The sequence below is a fragment of the Dipodomys spectabilis genome, unplaced genomic scaffold, assembly GCF_019054845.1.
Source record: "Dipodomys spectabilis isolate Male_0828 unplaced genomic scaffold, ASM1905484v1 ptg000157l, whole genome shotgun sequence".
Lineage (NCBI taxonomy): Eukaryota > Metazoa > Chordata > Mammalia > Rodentia > Heteromyidae > Dipodomys > Dipodomys spectabilis.
The window spans coordinates 5,263,028-5,280,070 of record NW_024870834.1 but is presented as its reverse complement, the minus strand read 5'-3'; the positions used below and the strand labels follow the sequence as shown (position 1 = coordinate 5,280,070).

Below are 17,043 nucleotides of genomic sequence, written 5' to 3'. Positions count from 1 at the left end.
GTCAGGTTGGTTACCTATGACATCTTAGAGTTCAGTTTCCTAGTAACTTCAGAGAGTGCTTGTTTTTTGATGCTCATGTGATCCCATAAGCAAATTCATTTATATGATAGTTAATACATAACATTATAGGAAATTATATGTTAATCTATAGCATTAGTTTCTTAGCAGGAATGTACTTGATATTTGTGTTATTTCATAGGAAATGTGGTATTTAATGCAAATAGGAAAATATGCTTTTAATTCCAATTTAAGTTGGAATTGTTGCCAGTTCCAGCTACACTTCAATTCAGAATGCCTCCCTGTTGATTTCTGCATCCAGTCCATGGAAGCTCTTGGACCACATAGGAGGGGAAAGGTACCCACCAGGCTCTAGGTTCCGGGTCTCTGCTGTTACTAGGTCATGATATAAAATAACCAAACAGCCTATGTTGAATTATTCCAGACATTCCTAAAAATATAGCCATGAAGTTATCATAAATAGTAAAGCAGTATTTTGTGGTATGAATTAAAATATTTGAGTACTCAGCCTAGAATACTGTTTCTATTCTTTCCTGTTTATTGACATTACCACCCTTTAAGAATCTACCATATTGGGGCTGGGAAGGTGGCTCAGTGGTAGAGTGCTTGCCTTGCATTCATGAGGCCCTGGGTTCAATTCCTCAGCACCACATAAGCAGAAAAAGCTGGAAGTGGTGCTGTGGCTCAAGTGGTAGAGCACTAGCCTTGAGCTGAAGAGCTGAGGGACAGTGCCCAGGCCCAGAGTTCAGGCACCATGACTGGCAAAGAAAAAAAAAAAGAATCTACCATATTGACTTTCTTCCTGTTCAATAAAGTCCATTCTGACCTTTATCCTATGAACTCTGGTAAAACTCTACTCATGTACATACTATTAATTTACATATGGCATCTGTATGTTCATACATCGCTATGTAACATTTTCTTCTGAGATTTATGATTTGTTAACCTTTTCCATGTTTTTATTTTACCTCATTAATTCAATTGGGAAACCATTAAGAATAGAAACTTTCTATTAAACTTCTTTATTATTACTCTAATAATAAGATATGCTGTATATATTCAAAAATTCCATAGGTTCATTTATTTTTAATGTATATTAAGAAATATACATATATACATGTACATATATATTCAGGGACTAATGCTTATAATTTGAGCTACCCAGGAAACTGAGACCTGGAGGATTATCATTTGAAGCCAGCCTTGGGGTGGGGGGGTGGGGGGAAAGTCCACAAGATGCCATTTTCAATTAACCATCAAAATGCTGGACTGGTGGGGTATGGTTCAAGTGGTAGAGCACCAGTCATGATAAAGTTAGCTGAGCAATAGCGCAAAGACCTGAGTTCAAACCATGATACTAGAACCTAGAGTGTGTGCAAGCATACACACACAATATATATATATATATATAAAATATATATATATATATACATATATATATATATACACACACACATTCATACACACATATATATGCTTAAAGATCTTAAGCATTTGGGAGGAGATGGAAGTAAATGTTAAGATTTATAATACTTGATGTCAAAGTCCAGATTGACTACAGGAGATAAGATAATTATAGCTGGGATGTAATATAAAAAACTATGGTTGCTTCCAACAAGATACAAATAAAGCCAAGCATGGGCACACACCTGTAATCCTAGCTACTCAGGAGATCTGAAGATCGTGGTTCAAAGCCAGTCAGCGCAAGAAAGAACATGAGACATGTCCAATTAACAACTAGAAATAGCCTGAAGTGGCACTGTGGCTCAAGTGGTAGAATGCTAGCCTCGAGCAAAAAGGAGCTCTGGCTTACACCTGTAATCCAGGAACTTGGGAGCTGTGATCTGAGAATCACAGTTCCCAAGCCAGTCTGGGCAGGAAAGTCTGTGAGATTCTTACTGTCAATTAACTGCCCAAAAGTTGGAAGTGGAGCTGTGGCTCAAGTGGTAGAACATTAGCCTTGAGGAAAAAGCTCAGGGTCAGTGCCCAAATCCAGAGCTTAAGCCCCAGGAGACACACACACACACACACACCTTTCCAACACACACACACACACACACACACACACACACACACACACCTTTCCAACACACACACACACACATACACACACCTTTCCATATAGGAGCTCTGTATTAACTTTTTCTCTGTGGTTCAGTATACTGTCTAAATATTGTCTATATATATATATACATGCATTTTGTACACTGTATTTTTATATTTCAGTGGAAAAAGTGGCTGTAATTTGCAGATTTCTGGATATTCACTCAGTGACCAAAAACCACTTGCTGAAGTACTCCCTCGCGCATGCCTTCTGCTGTTTCCTGACGGCTGTGGAGGATGTCAACCCAGCAGTGGCCACCAGGGCAGGTCTCCTGCTTGACACGATAAAGAGACCAGCATTACAGGTGATGTGTGAAATGTGTCATCAACCCCAAAGATGGTCTGTGTCTGTACCACTAAATCATTGGCTTCTTTGTCACCTGTGTTAGTATTTTAGACTTGCTGTAGCAAAATACTAAAATCAGGATAACTTCTAACATATAAAATAATAGAACTTTATTTCTCATAGTTCTAGAGGCTAGGAAGTCCACAATCAGTGTGCTGACAAATTTAGTAACTGGTAAGGCAAGGACTCACTTTCCAGCTCACAGATGATGCCTATCTCTGTAAACGTAGCCTCTGTTCAGGGCATTAATCCTATCATGAGGTCTCTGTCCACATGACCTAATCATTCCTCATGAAGTTTTGAAATTTATGCATTTTATGAATTTTTAAGGGGTCACAAATATTCACAAACATTCAGACCACAGCATTGTATAAACATATACTACATTGATGCTGGTAGTGATGATGTTTAGAATGGAAATCTCTTTGTGTGGGCATTTGCATTACGTTACAATGAAGATAACAAAAAGATGAGTGGTAGGATCATAGAGTAGAGAAGTAGATGTTTCATCCATTCCAACTTCTGTTTTCTAGCATTCCATGTTCCCTATGTTCTTCTAGAATCACACAATTTAAGATTGAAAGGGAATTTGAAGACCATCTTCCTATGTAATCTAAAATGCAGCTTTGAAGGTGCTTCTTGATGAAAACTACAGACATCAAAACAAGATACATTAATATTGGGATCAAATGATTATTATCTAACACATAAGAAAATTAATAGTATACATTTAGTTCATATTTCTGAATCAAAATTCAGGAGATACTCTCTTTAGGAGCAACTCCTCTGCATTTTTTCCCCTTATACTACTGGTCATCAAAAAGATGTAGTTGGCTCATTCTACTTATAAGTATGGTTTGGGAAATTGTCTCATTTCATTCACTGTCTAGAATACTATCTTTGAAGAATTGTGGCTATTTATGTCTGATGCTCTCTACCTTCCCTCTTTTCCAGGGCTTATGTCTTTGCCTTGACTTCCAGTTTGATACTGTGGTCAAAGACCGACCCACAATATTGAGCAAGCTTTTACTCTTACATTTTCTCAAGCAGGATATTCCTGCTTTGAGCTGGGAGTTCTTTGTCAATAGATTTGAGACTCTTTCTTTGGAAGCTCAGCTACATTTGGATTGTAACAAAGAATTTCCTTTCCCTACAAGTAAGTAAAATAAAAGCACTATTTACTGGTTGTAAATAGCCATAATTCCTGCTGTTCCCGCTAGGTAAGCAAAAGGTAGTTGGCATGTGATTTCAATTCCACGTCAAGTGACTTTGTGCACTCAAATCAATTATTTGAATGTCTCTTGTGCTTATTCATAGATTTAGATATATTCTGACATTCCAAAATCCGAATTCTTATTTCCTTGAGAACCGATGATTATTTGTGACTGTTTTATTATATTTATGATGTTCACAAGCAATCTTATGAGCTACATTTGCACCTTGTGCTTATTAATCAGTTGCCTATATCTCTAAGTACATGAAAAATTTCTAAAATTAGATAATTTAGTCTTACAGTCTAAAATATAAAATAAGAGAGGATAGTCATTATTTATTTAATATAAGACTTATCATACAGGGAGATGGATGATGCATGCATCAGTGAAAGATGTCTTTTCATACTGAAATTATATACAGAATGATTGTTTCAAATTGTCTGTATCACATAGCTAGTCAAGGAAGACGATAACCTCTTTAATTCCTTCTGCAAAGCCATCACTGCTGTAAGAACCAATGTTGCCAACCTTAGTGATGCTGCGTTGTGGAAGATCAAGAGGGCTCGCTTCGCAAGAAATCGCCAGAAGAGTGTGAGATCTCTGAGGGACAGTGTGAAAGGGCCGGCGGAATCCAAGAGGGCGCTCTCCCTCCCCGAGACCCTAACCTCCAAAATTCGTTGAGTATCTTTGTCCATCTTTCCATGACATCTGTTTAATGTCTTTCTGAGGCTGCTTGTCTTGTTGAATGTTCACAGAGGGTAGCAGGGATAGCAAACAATTTGTCCAAGAAGCTTGGCCCTCAGATTCCCTAAAACATTCACCCAGAGTTGTAAAGGTCATGAGTAATTTTTTATAGTTTGTGGGTGCAGCAAAGCCCTGGTCTAGTAAGAGATTGTTTTGAGATGTAGAAGGAAAAAAAAATTCACTGATAGTGGGGCATGAAGCTTAGAAGGAGCATTTGCTTCTAACTTCTAGAATAGGAAGGTATGCACACCAGTCATATAATCTAAGCACTTTCTAAATAAAATGTAGATGATACCTATGCAGCTGTGAGGTAGAGCTAAAATTTAGAATGCGTTTTCTTTTCATGAAGCCAGAAGCAGCCACATAAACCTTCAGACAAGCCAGTAATAATGGTTGCTTTCAAAAAAGAAAAATAAGGCTAAGAAGTTGAACCTTTATTCAAACTCACCAGATAACTTATAAGTGAAATAAACTTCATTACCAGGTTTTTAAACAAGAGTTCTATATGTATGTCTACACATACATACATATATGTGTGTTTATTTGATAAATGTTTTTCTTTATATTACACTTTAATGATAATAAAAGTTTCCTTAGAAACCAAATGACTAGTTTAGCTCTAATGTTTAACAATGGTACATGAGTGAAAATAATTAAAAATTTATAACTAGATCACCATATTAATAAGTGAGTACATTTAATTTTATGTCTAAATTGTTAAAACTATTCAACATGTTAATCTTTAAGTAACATGAAGTTAATAAAATAATACCTAAAGCATTTCTTACCCTGTCAGAAGCTCAGAGGTTTGCTTTTTCATTGGCTTTTGCTAGAAAACAGCCTTATATAACATTACCATTTTAATCATAATTTTTATTTAATTTTATTATGTGTTTCTCTGTTTTATGACAACCTATGGGAATGTGGTTTTTTTCAACTTTGGAAAGTCGATGGAAAGCTGCATAAATAATCAATGACCCAGTTTTCCAGGGAAAGAAGATAATCACATGTAGCCCTTTCAGAAAACCTATAGTATAGTTGAAGGTTCCAGGGAAAACTTCCAGATCCTAGAAACCAAGATTTAGATTAAATAAATTGCCATTTTTATATGAGTTTTCCAGCACATTTATTTCCTAACTTATTAAATTGAGGTATAAACTTTATTGTTATTTCTTGCTAATTAATTCACATGACAATTTTGGTGATTAAGAATTTAAGTAATGTGGAAGGATCTTCTTGAGATCCAAATAAAACCATGAAAATTCCGTTATATAAACATCTTTTATGTGATGCTAAAAGCATGTTTCTACTGTCAAATTGCAGTTAGCACTGAGTGTATTTTCTAGACTCAAGTTGTCTTTAATGCTTATTTAAATAGAGTTGTTGTTGATTTTTAAGCTGTGAGGTTGACCAGGCATGAGCAGTCTGCTCCAGCTCTCGGTGGGACACCCGAACAGACGCCAGGTGGGTACTGCTGACGTGAAAGGGCCTGTGCAAGGGTCTAGCACAGGTGGACAAGGTAAAGACTTTGGTGTCTCTAACTGGACCAGAGTGATATTCTTAGGATTTGTGAGCTCTACAGGGGTTTTCCCCAGATGCTCAAGCATTTGAGCCCTCAAACAGCAATTCTTTCATCTTACTCTTAGCTTATGACTTTTGACTCGTGAACTTTTGGTCCAGTAAGAAGCATCATATTACCTCAATATGCACCATTTCCCGCAGAGCCAAGAGTATCAGAACTATCCATAGTACTTATATTTGTATGTGTATTTACACATAGAAATATTGTTTTTATATACATCTGCTTTAGGCAAAACATATGTTCCATTTACATTGTAAAAGATTATGCATTTGAACCACCGTCATCTACTCATCCTCTTAGCCATTCTTGATTTGCGACTTTGCATTTCTGTTTCTCACAGAAAGGAGCATTTTCATTTTTCTGGAGGACCATAGGATCATGGTCAGCATCATGGTAGAATGTTACTTATCATTTGATATTCCATGATATATTATAATTTATCATGAAGTATCCTAAGAGTTGGATGGCCATTGGCAAGGACATTGCAGACTGAATGTTTTCCACGCAGTAGTGCCACGTGGATGGGGAAGATTACAAAAGTTTTCAATATTTGAATATTGGTCAAAAATAGCTTTGGTAACTATCTCTTACATGTCATTCTATAACTATATGGTTTTTCATCTAAGATGGTTTTAAGCTTTTCAGAATGGAATCAGTACTCTCAGAAAGAAAATTTCAAGTAAGGAGATATGAAGATAATGTGCATTTGGTATTAGAAAAAGGACACTAAAAATAGAGGGAGTCAGGAATGAGAGAGAAAGAAAATTGTAAATGCCATTGGCACTGGCAACTGAAAGAGTATGTGTTTACTTTTTAAAAATTAATGAAGCAGGAGTAGCAAATGTTTGGAAGAGTTGCTCTGTCTTGGATTCCAGATGACTTGTCTTTACCGTGCAGAGGGAGGGGGGAGGGAGAGAGAGAGGAAGAAATAAAAATTTCTGGTCCTGAGTTTCATTAGAAATGTGAAATCTATTCAGTTCTTCTTTAGTGAGGTCTTTTTGAGATTGTATTTGTGTATTTCAGACACTTTCCTTATTCTATGTTAGCTTGTCTTTTTATATTAAGGCTTACTTGAAAAGTTAGTCTTTAATTATTATTATTCATCTTAAAAAATACAACCTAAGAGTCCCCTCAGTCTTAGTGGGAATCTATCTATCTATCTATCTATCTATCTATCTATCTATCTATCTATCTATCTACCTATCTATCTATCTATCTATCTATATCTTGAAGTTAAGGAAGTCTTTCAAGGAGCTAATTATCCCATTAAAAAGTACCCAGGAGAAAGGTGGTAGATAACAGCATTGTTTAAATTAAATATGAACTGAAACTTCTGGAGAGAAAATTTATATGTAAAACTTGCTTAGATTTGGCAACAGTTGGCTCGCTTATAAGGTAATTTCAAGCTAGTACTTTTTGCCTTCTTATTTGCTGGACATGGAATATTTTAAATTAGCAACAAAGACATGCCAAGATAATCATAGTATTCTGCATATGGTTTAAAAAAGTAAATTGATACCTACTCAGAAAGCTAAGTTCTGAGGATTATAGTTTAAAGCCAGCTGGGGCAGGAAAAGTCCCCAAGACTTTAATCTCCAATTAGAGTCCAGATAATCTACAATCAATCACCACAAAAAATCAGAAGTGGAGCTGAGACTCAAGTGGTAGGATGCTAGCCTTGAGCAAAAAGAGCTCAGGAATAGCACCTAGGCTCCAAGTTCAAGGCCTAGTTCGAGCACACACACACACACACACACACACACACACACACACACACACACACACACACACACACACACACACACACACACACACACACACAGAAACCAGAGAATTTGCTATTTAATAAACATATTTTATTTGGTCTACCTAATGAGCTCTCCTGTGTAGACCTCTTATTGTTTAGGCTTGAAATTAAGCAGATACTATTTAATTCAGTAGCAAGACTTAATTTCAAATTTTGTTTAGGCTGAACTTCTTGGCACTGAACTTATAATTTATGATTCTAATTTTAGCCTTTACATAGGGCCCACAGCAAATAAGACAGAAATTCCATTTTCAATGGATGATACTCTCCACAAGGCTTGTAAACAGCTGCATTCCTCTGTGATTTTTATGAGTCAAATCAAATGCCTTTCTGCACATAAATAAAATGTATAGAATGTTACAGCCAAAACACTAGAGATATGCAAACATCCTCATTTTACGGAGGAAGAGACTGGGTTTCTTATGAAGGAACAGGTGCCGCAGATTTATTTTGGTGACAAACCTAGACCTTAGGGTTCCTGAGCTCTCTTTTTTGGTCTTTTAACTTGAAGTTTTATTTTTTTTATTTTTTTATTTTTTTTTTGGGTCCGGTCATGGGCCCTGAACTCTGGGCCTGGATACTGTCCCTCAGTTCTTCAGCTCAAGGCTAGCGCTTTACCACTTGAGCCACAGCACCACTTCCGACTTTTTTCTTTTTGCTTATGTGGTACTGAGGAATCAAACCCAGGGCCTCAGGCATGCAAGGCAAGCGCTCTACCACTGAGCCACCTTCCCAGCCCACTTGAAGTTTTTATAATCAGATATAAGGTGTGTTTTCACTAATGTTGCCAGAACCAGGAATTCTTTGCCTTTGGATAGCTGGAGCAAGAATTGAAGATTAATTGAAAATAATTCAGCTGTTGCTATATCAGCACAGTACTGAATAAACAGTTTTAGTGAGCATAGGGTATTTAATTACATATTGTTCCCTGTCTACTGGAATGAATAATTAAATGATAAATATATAATAATATTGCATATATAGAGAATGTTTTTGCAAACCAGCTGTCTGACTTCACAACAACTCTGGATATATGTAAAATGTTAATTTTTTTTTCATTTTACATACAGACAGAAAAACTGATATACCCAGGGCCTGTGTAATTCTGCCTCTGTGGTTTGCTTAAGGTTAGGAATAGAACTGATATATCCAGGAGACTTGGCTTTCTTTCTACCACATCTATCTCTTGATGCATCCGTGTTATGGTATTTTCATTTTGTGGGACATGGGGACATTAGTCTGGTTGTAGAGTTGACTGGGCATTTATGACTTCTATTAGTTCAGCTTAAGCCTATAGTGACCCAAATACAAAATCTTCCCCAGAAAGGTCCAAATGTTAGGACCCCCAGTTGGTCCAGGGATATCCCAGCCTGCATAAGACTTACCTTCTCCCAGTTCTATTTGAGTTGATGGATAAATCTGGACATCTTTTGACTCACATTCTATTTACAAGAAAAAGTGCTTGGTAAAACTGTCTTGTAGCCAGGCACTGGTGTCTCACATCTATAATTCTAGCTACTCAGGAGGCTGAGATCTGAGGACTGTGGTTTGAAGCCAGCCCTGGGTAGAAAAGTTTGTGAAACTCTTATTTCCAATAAACTACTCAGAAAAAGCTGGAAGTGATGTTGTGGCTTAAATAGTAGAGTGCTAGCCTTGAATACAAAGAGGCTCAAGGACAGTGCTCAGGCCCTGAGTTCAAGCCCCAGGACTAGCCAAAACACAAACAGACAATCCCCCCCCCCCAAAAAAAAACAAACTATAAAAACCCAGCTCTCTCTCTTACATTGATTTTTCCTGTCTCCTCTTATTCCAAATAACTTCTCCTATTATTGCAAATAACTTCTCTTTGGCCACTCTTTCTTCCTATAGATGGTTTACAATTAATTCCTTCACTTACTTGCAAAATGAATATTGATCATTAAGGTTCAATAAGTCAAAACTACACTTTATATAAGAATGCTTCTGTCTGAAATTACATTTTGGGAAGTAACTTTTACTGAACCAACATATGTGTACCTAAGTGTACCAAGAAATATAAAGAGTACAAAAATTTGCCAGAAGCATTTATATTCTTACTTTTTTATGGTTAAGTGAGGGGATAACGTATAATCATCAATGAACTCTCATCTAGAGTTCTTAGGATAGTTCTTGTCAAATGCAAGAGAAGGAGACCTGTCTACTAGTTGGAGCCATTAAGGAAGATCTTATGGACAGGCAGCATTTCAACCTGATCAGGATTGGTGGAGATGGACATGGACAAAGGATGGGGATAGGAAGACACAAAAGCAGGAGTAAAGAGCACATGAGCATATGAAATTGGCTACTGGTCTGTTTTCTAGGTCTTCTATAGCTATGTATATACATAAGATATGAGATACTGAGATATGAGAGAAAGAGATTAATACAACAGCACAATTGGAACTGTGGATGGAATATAACCCCTTTATGGTGTTTGATTTTTGTTTTTTTTTTTTTACTTGACTAGGTAAGAATAAGATATTTCTCTGCCTCATTGCCACCAGTTGCTTTGACAGGAATTGAGGAGGTTCCCTGTTTCCCTAGTCATTTTCTTGCGGTTTGTGGATTTCTCTTATATCAAAGACAAATCGGAACTACTACCTGAATTCAGTGCATTTAGATATTTGTGAACAGTAAATATCTACTATATGTCAGAAACTGCCTCATAGTCTGTGAGGGACTTAAAGATGGATATGGCATAAGGACTACATATATATATATATATATATATATATATATATTTGTCGGTCGTGGGGCTTGAACTCTGGGGCTTGGGCGCTGTCCCTGTGCTCTTCAGCTCAAGGCGAGCACTCTACCGCTTGGGCCACAGCACCACTTCCGGTTTTCTAGCAGTTTATTGGAGATAAGAGTCTCAAGAACTTTCCTGCCTGGGCTGGCTTTGAACTGTGATTCTCAGATCTCAGCCTCCTGAGTAGCTAGGATTACAGGCATGAGCCACCGGCACCCGGCTAAGGACTATAAATTCTTATGGGGAGGAAGAAAAACTAATACATAAAAAGTTCTGTCTTGCATAGTAATTATTTGCCATATGAATGTTAGAAAATACTAGAGAAAATTTTCTCTATCATTCTCTTTCTCCTGCCCATCCTTCTCTTTTCTTTGGTAAGTACAAGAATTTAGAGTTCACATCAGTTCTGAGGAGAGAGTAGACATATATAAGAAAAATGGAGGGCTGGGAAGGTGGCTCAGTGGTAGAGCGCTTGCCTTGCATGCATGAGGCCCTGGGTTCGATTCCTCAGCACCACATAAGCAAAAAGAAAAAAGCTGGAAGTAACACTGTGGCTCAAATGGTAGAGTGCTAGCCTTGAGCTGAAGAGCTGAGGGACAGCGCCCAGGCCCAGAGTTCAGGCCCCATGACTGGACCCAAAAAAAAGAAAAATGGCTTCTGGGGTCCAAATCCACAGCATAGAATTAAGGAGATGGGACCAAGGGTCTGCCCTGAATGGTGAAGCAGGCCATGAACAGACACGTGAAGATGGACCACTGGTCCATCCGAGTGGTCTGTTCTGAGATACATAATAGACCAGCTCGTGGGAATGTAGAACATTCTTTGTGGAGTACCAGGGGATAAGTCTGGAAAAGCAGATCCTGATCCTGCCTGGTTTCAAATTATTTGAATCTTTACCATTGTATTCAACTTTGGAGTTTCAGGTTTTCCAACTCTGTGTACACTAAAGTCATTGTAGGAAAAACCCTACCTCCATGATTATAAAAATGCCTGCAGTTTTCATTATTGAAATAATAGGGTCAAACCCCATAACATGTTATATTGCTATGGTTAAGAAAAGTAAAGGAAATGCATGGGCTAGAATTTGAAACTACTATTTGTCATTCCTTAGAGAAAATACTTTAGGCATTTAGTTTTTAAATGAAGATTTAATAGCTTTTATAGATAACTAGCATATGAACTTTATTCTTATCAGTGAACAACATTTCAGCATATCCATAGCTCATTTTTTATAGGACTTAGGTAACTTTTCTTTCTGAAGAGTATACCAGTCATAAGTATACTGTATTTTTTAAAAAGTTAATAAAGTACACGACTGCAAATCCTACAGTGGAAGGGGCAAATTATTGGACTTTTATGATATGCAAAAAGTTAATAGTCTATTAATTAGGTTTTTTTCAGAACAGTTAATGGTTTCTCACTACTGATTGTTCAGGAAAAGCAAAGGAAGCAGCAAACTTCCCCTTAAAGTACCAAAGATCAATATGAATCCTCAGTGAGACGAGGCTATATATGAAATGAAGCCTCCTCTCTCCAATAAGACAATATGATTTGCTGGGAAAACTTAAGGTTTACACACTTTTTAAAACATGCCTGCTTGAAATGGCAAGGAGAGTTTTGGAATGGTGAAGCTAAAATCTGATGGCTTATTTTGTAGATTTGGCCTGTGATAGAGTGAAATGAGAGTACAGCCCTCACTGGGAGCTTCTTTCCTCTATATCCAAGTCCCTAGATGTTTAGAACTAGGCGTCAAAGATGCCACTCCCTCTGACATATTCCCACTAAACAAGTTAGTTCATGTTTGGAGGAGCCAGACAGACTTGAACGATAAATATTCTCCTGAGTCTTGCATCCCAGAGCTAAAAGGAATTATGTTGAAGCTATGTTGGAACAATTCTCATTTGCTGCTATAATAACATTGGACCCTGTAGAGAACACTTGTCACATTTTGGATCAAACTGTCCTGAAGCAATAATGTCCTTCAAATTGTAAAAATAATCTTTTGGAGGAAAAAAATTAAAATAATTTTTTTTCAATGATGAAGAGATAGTTCTCTAAACTTTTCTTTGTTTTTATAGGGATTTATATAATCATTGCTTTTGACCAAATCCTGTGTTACAAATATTTAACTGTACTACACAGTGATGTTTCACATATCTAGCCTGTCGTTGAAATATGATGTTCCACATAAATTGATTTCAGATGCATCCCTAGTAAATAATATTATTAACTTATTGATCACTCTCTGCATGTGGTACCCTGTAATAAACAAGTCCTTTGGAATAATTTTTGGTAAAAAATTTCTCTGAAGTACATTGTACATATTCATTCCTCCATGGTCAGCTTTAGAGAGACAGAAAATGTTAATGTCCTAGAATGAAAAATGTTTTCCCATGTGAGGAGCTCTCAGAGCAAGTTGGTTCTGCTACCTTTTTACTCACTGTCTACAGTTTCTTCTTGGTATATCACTTGTCACAATATACGCAGGTCTTAACTAGTAAATTCTGAATTTGACATGACCTTCAGGCTAATTAGTTTCAGAGAAAAATGGACTTCAGACAGCTTATTGCTACAGTACAGAGACATATATCTTATATATCTTTCTTCTGTGTCCTATAAGACTAAGATATTTTTTTCCAAATGAACTGAGAAGTTAATGAGTATAAATTGCTAACTTTTCGTTGCGTCATTTATATCATAATTATAAGGAATATAATCAAAGCTGGGTTGTTAAAAGTTTTGTAACCAAAGTTTATTAGCATTTAGAACTTTTCCCTGTATCATGAGAGATGAAATGCCAGTGTCCTGCTCTTACCTACCAGACAAAAACTTAATTTCCAGTTTAGATATTCTAATGTTGCTTTTCAAAAGGAGAAGAATGCAAAGTATTTTGAATAAGCCCCCAGACATAAATACAGAACAAATATCATTCTTCCTTCCCTAAAAGTACTAAACTACACCTGATCACAAGGGGTAGGAGAACAAAGGAAGACAGGATACAGCATTGACTTTGAAAAATAACAAGGAAGTCAGTTTCAGGGTTAAGGGAAAGGGTAGGCTCAGATAGGTTAAGGGAAAGGGTGAAAGTATTTTATTTTCGTGTGAACTTTCAGTTCACCTTCATGTGGTGTTTTCTGTTTTTAAAAGTTCATGCATTTCTTTCTTTTTCCTGTTTGTCTCCCTTCCCCTCATATGTTTCTCATTACATATTAAAGCACTTATAATTTGCTTCTTATAATTTTTGACTACCTCATTCAAGGAGTAGACGTTCCCGAATCTCAAGATTTGGGGAAAAAATTTTTTTATACCAGCTGATCATGAGCATGAGTGAGTTGAAATAATAATTTAAACAAAGTAACCCAATGGATTACTTTTATGCTCAGTGGGTTCAGACTACTATTTTTTGGAGTAATTCTTGGATGCTTAATTTACAAATATGGAAAGGAAATGTCTCTTTTCCACTGAGAATAAAACTTTTCCAATATATTTAAAATCACTAAATCCAAAGTTTACTTAGTCATCTTATAGTTTGAGGATAACATCTTTATAGTTTCTTGTTTTTATTTCCATTTCCTTACTCCCAAGTAATTTGGCACTAATGACATAGTAACTTCTACCCCTGAACTGGTGTTTTGCTTAGGAGCCCTTACTCTGTGCCTTTATAAGTTTCTTGTCTAAAATAGAATTTTTAAATATTTAGTAGGAGCAGAAAGAATTGTGCTTTTGTCAGTGTCAAGTGAGACTTTAGTGTAAACTCAGGTGTGGAAGAATTACCCACTGACCGCATTCCTTGCACTGACAGGACAACAATCTCCTGAGAATGACAACACCATCAAGGACCTGCTCCCAGAAGATGCTGGGATCGACCACCAGACAGTTCATCAGCTGATTACAGTGCTTATGAAGTTCATGGCCAAGGATGAGAGCAGTGCTGAGTCAGACATCAGCAGTGCAAAGGCCTTTAACACGGTCAAGCGGCACTTATATGTCTTACTTGGCTATGACCAACAGGAAGGTTGCTTCATGATTGCACCTCAGAAAATGCGCCTGTCAACTTGCTTTAATGCATTTATTGCAGGAATTGCCCAAGTAAGTGTAATAACAGCTTTCAGAGGTCACATCATGGGTTTCCGTAAAAGCAAGGCATTATATTCTGTTCAGCCAATGTTAAGTGCCCAAATTACTTGGTATTAGGCAAGGGTACATGGAGAGGAATAGAAAGCTGAGTAAGAATTAGTCACTTGCTATCATAAGGGAATGTGTGGGTGTGTGTTTATAAAATACATATAAAATAAAATTTGACCATTTTAAGTACACAATTCAGTGGCATTAAGAACATTCATGTTGTATAATCATTCATCTCTAGACCTTTTTTCATCATCCTAAACTAAAATTCTCTGCATTGGTTAAGCAATAACAGCATATAAATTTTTTTTCTTTTCTGGCTTGAAATGCAGACAGTTGAGTTAATCAATATAACTTGATTTCATGCCACACTAACATCATTGCATGTGTTCATATGCATTTCTAACTTCTGTATCATATACCATCGTATACATTTTCCATACTTTAGTTTCATTCCTTTAATGATGGACAATCATATTGCTTCAAGTTTTTACTACCCCAAACAGCTTTGCAATGAACATCCTTGTATATCATACCTTATTGGTTACTGTGAGAATTCCTTTGGGGTGTGAATCCAGAGCAGAATTGCTGGATCATGTACTCATGCTGAATTTGATCAGTGCTACATCTCTTACTCTTTAGATTGACTGCAGCAATCTGCAAAGATAAGGTCTTGGGGATAGAAAGATGAGAATGTGAATTTCTAATTTTAATTGTAATTAAAGAATTAGCTCTTATAGCATTGGCATCCTCTGCTTGTTTGTTTATAAATAACATAAGGTTCCTTCCTCTCTTCCTTCCTTCCTTCCTTCCTCACTTCCTCACTTCTTTCTTTCTTTCTTTCTTTCTTTCCCTCTTTCTCTTTCTCTCTTTCCTTTCTTTCTTTCTCTCTCCCTCTTTCTTTCCTTCTTTCTCTTTTTCTTTCTTTTTTCTTTCCCTTCCTTCCTCCTTCTTTCCTTCCTTCCTTCCTTCTTTCCTTCCTTCCTTCCGTCCTTCACTTCTCTTTCTCTCTGTTTCCCTTTGTCTCTCTTTCTCTCCTTTCTTTCTGTTCCTCCCTCTCCCTCTCTCCCTCTCCCCTTCTCTCCCTTCCTCCTTCCCTCCCTCCCTCCCTTCCTCCCTCTTTCTCTCTTTCTCTCTCTCTTTCTCTCTTTCTTTCTTTCTGTCTTTCTTTCTTCCTTCCTTCCTTCCTTCCTTCCTTCCTTCCTTCCTTCCTTCCTTCCTTCCTTTCTTTCTTTCTTTCTTTCTTTTTTTCTTTCTTTCTTTCTTTCTTTCTTCCTTCCTTCCTTCCTTCCTTCCTTTCTTTCTTTCTTTCTTTCCTTCTTCCTTCCTTCCTTCCTTCCTTCCTTCCTTCCTTTCTTTCTTTCTTTCTTTCTTTCTTTCTTTCTTTCTTTCTTTCTTTCTTTCTTTCTTTCTTCCTTCCTTCCTTCCTTCCTTCTTTCCTTCTTCCTTTCTTCCTTTCTTTCTTTCTTTCTTTCTTTCTTTCTTTCTTTCTTTCTTTCTTTCTTCCTTCCTTCCTTCCTTCCTTCCTTCCTTCCTTCCTTCCTTCCTTCCTTCCTTTTCTTGTGTGTGCTGGTCCTGGGTCTTGAACTCAGGTTTTAGATGCTGTCCCTGAGCTGCTCTAGCACTTTACCTTGTGAGCTATGCTCCACTTCTGGACTTTTTTGTGTGTTTAATTGGAGATAAGAGTCTTATGGACTTAGTTGCCTATGCTAGCTTCAAATTGTGATCCTTAGATCTCAGCTTCATTAGTTCCTAGGGTTATAGGCATGAGCCACCATATATAAGTTTTTCATTTCTCTCATTATTATTAGAATTAACGTATTGAAATTAAGCTTTATCAAAGCTTCTCTATGGTAGGAACTCAATAAACAGTAGCTATTATTATTTATTTGCTCAAATATAGCAAACTATGCATAGAGTTATCTCTAGCTGATGTTGATAACTGCATGGATCACTATTAATACTTACCTGTATATTATGAAGACAAATATGCTATTTTAGTTTATAAGCTTTACTTTTTTCTCCCCCTTCTCTGAATTGACATTGTAGATATTTACTTTAGAAATATAATAAAAAAGAAAGAATGATAAAGAATGTTTAGTTGGACTACATAATAAATAATTACACTACATTGTGACTGTGAAGAGGGCATAATGAAATGTACTGAAAGTTGAGAGGGTAAGGAAAGAGCAATAGAAGAGCTTAACTGACTAAATTATAGTAAATGTACCTCAGAAAAACCATGGGGAAACTATTTGTACATTATATACATAATAAAAAATGAAAAAAGAATTCAGGAAAGGAAAAATAAGCACTGTTGGAGGGTGGGTACCAAAC

The 17,043-nt window shown here is 36.7% G+C and overlaps 1 protein-coding gene across 1 annotated transcript in view; it reads left to right on the top strand.

Moving 5' to 3' along the window:
• The window catches only part of Unc79 (unc-79 homolog, NALCN channel complex subunit), a 240,144-nt gene that overhangs the window by 144,951 nt on the left and 78,150 nt on the right, over positions 1 to 17,043 (top strand). Inside the window, exons 24-28 of the mRNA XM_042692771.1 lie at positions 2,245 to 2,426; positions 3,422 to 3,623; positions 4,178 to 4,357; positions 5,824 to 5,889; positions 14,384 to 14,670. Of these exons, the coding sequence (XP_042548705.1) occupies positions 2,245 to 2,426; positions 3,422 to 3,623; positions 4,178 to 4,357; positions 5,824 to 5,889; positions 14,384 to 14,670 (917 nt within the window). The remainder of the gene's footprint in view (positions 1 to 2,244; positions 2,427 to 3,421; positions 3,624 to 4,177; positions 4,358 to 5,823; positions 5,890 to 14,383; positions 14,671 to 17,043) is intronic.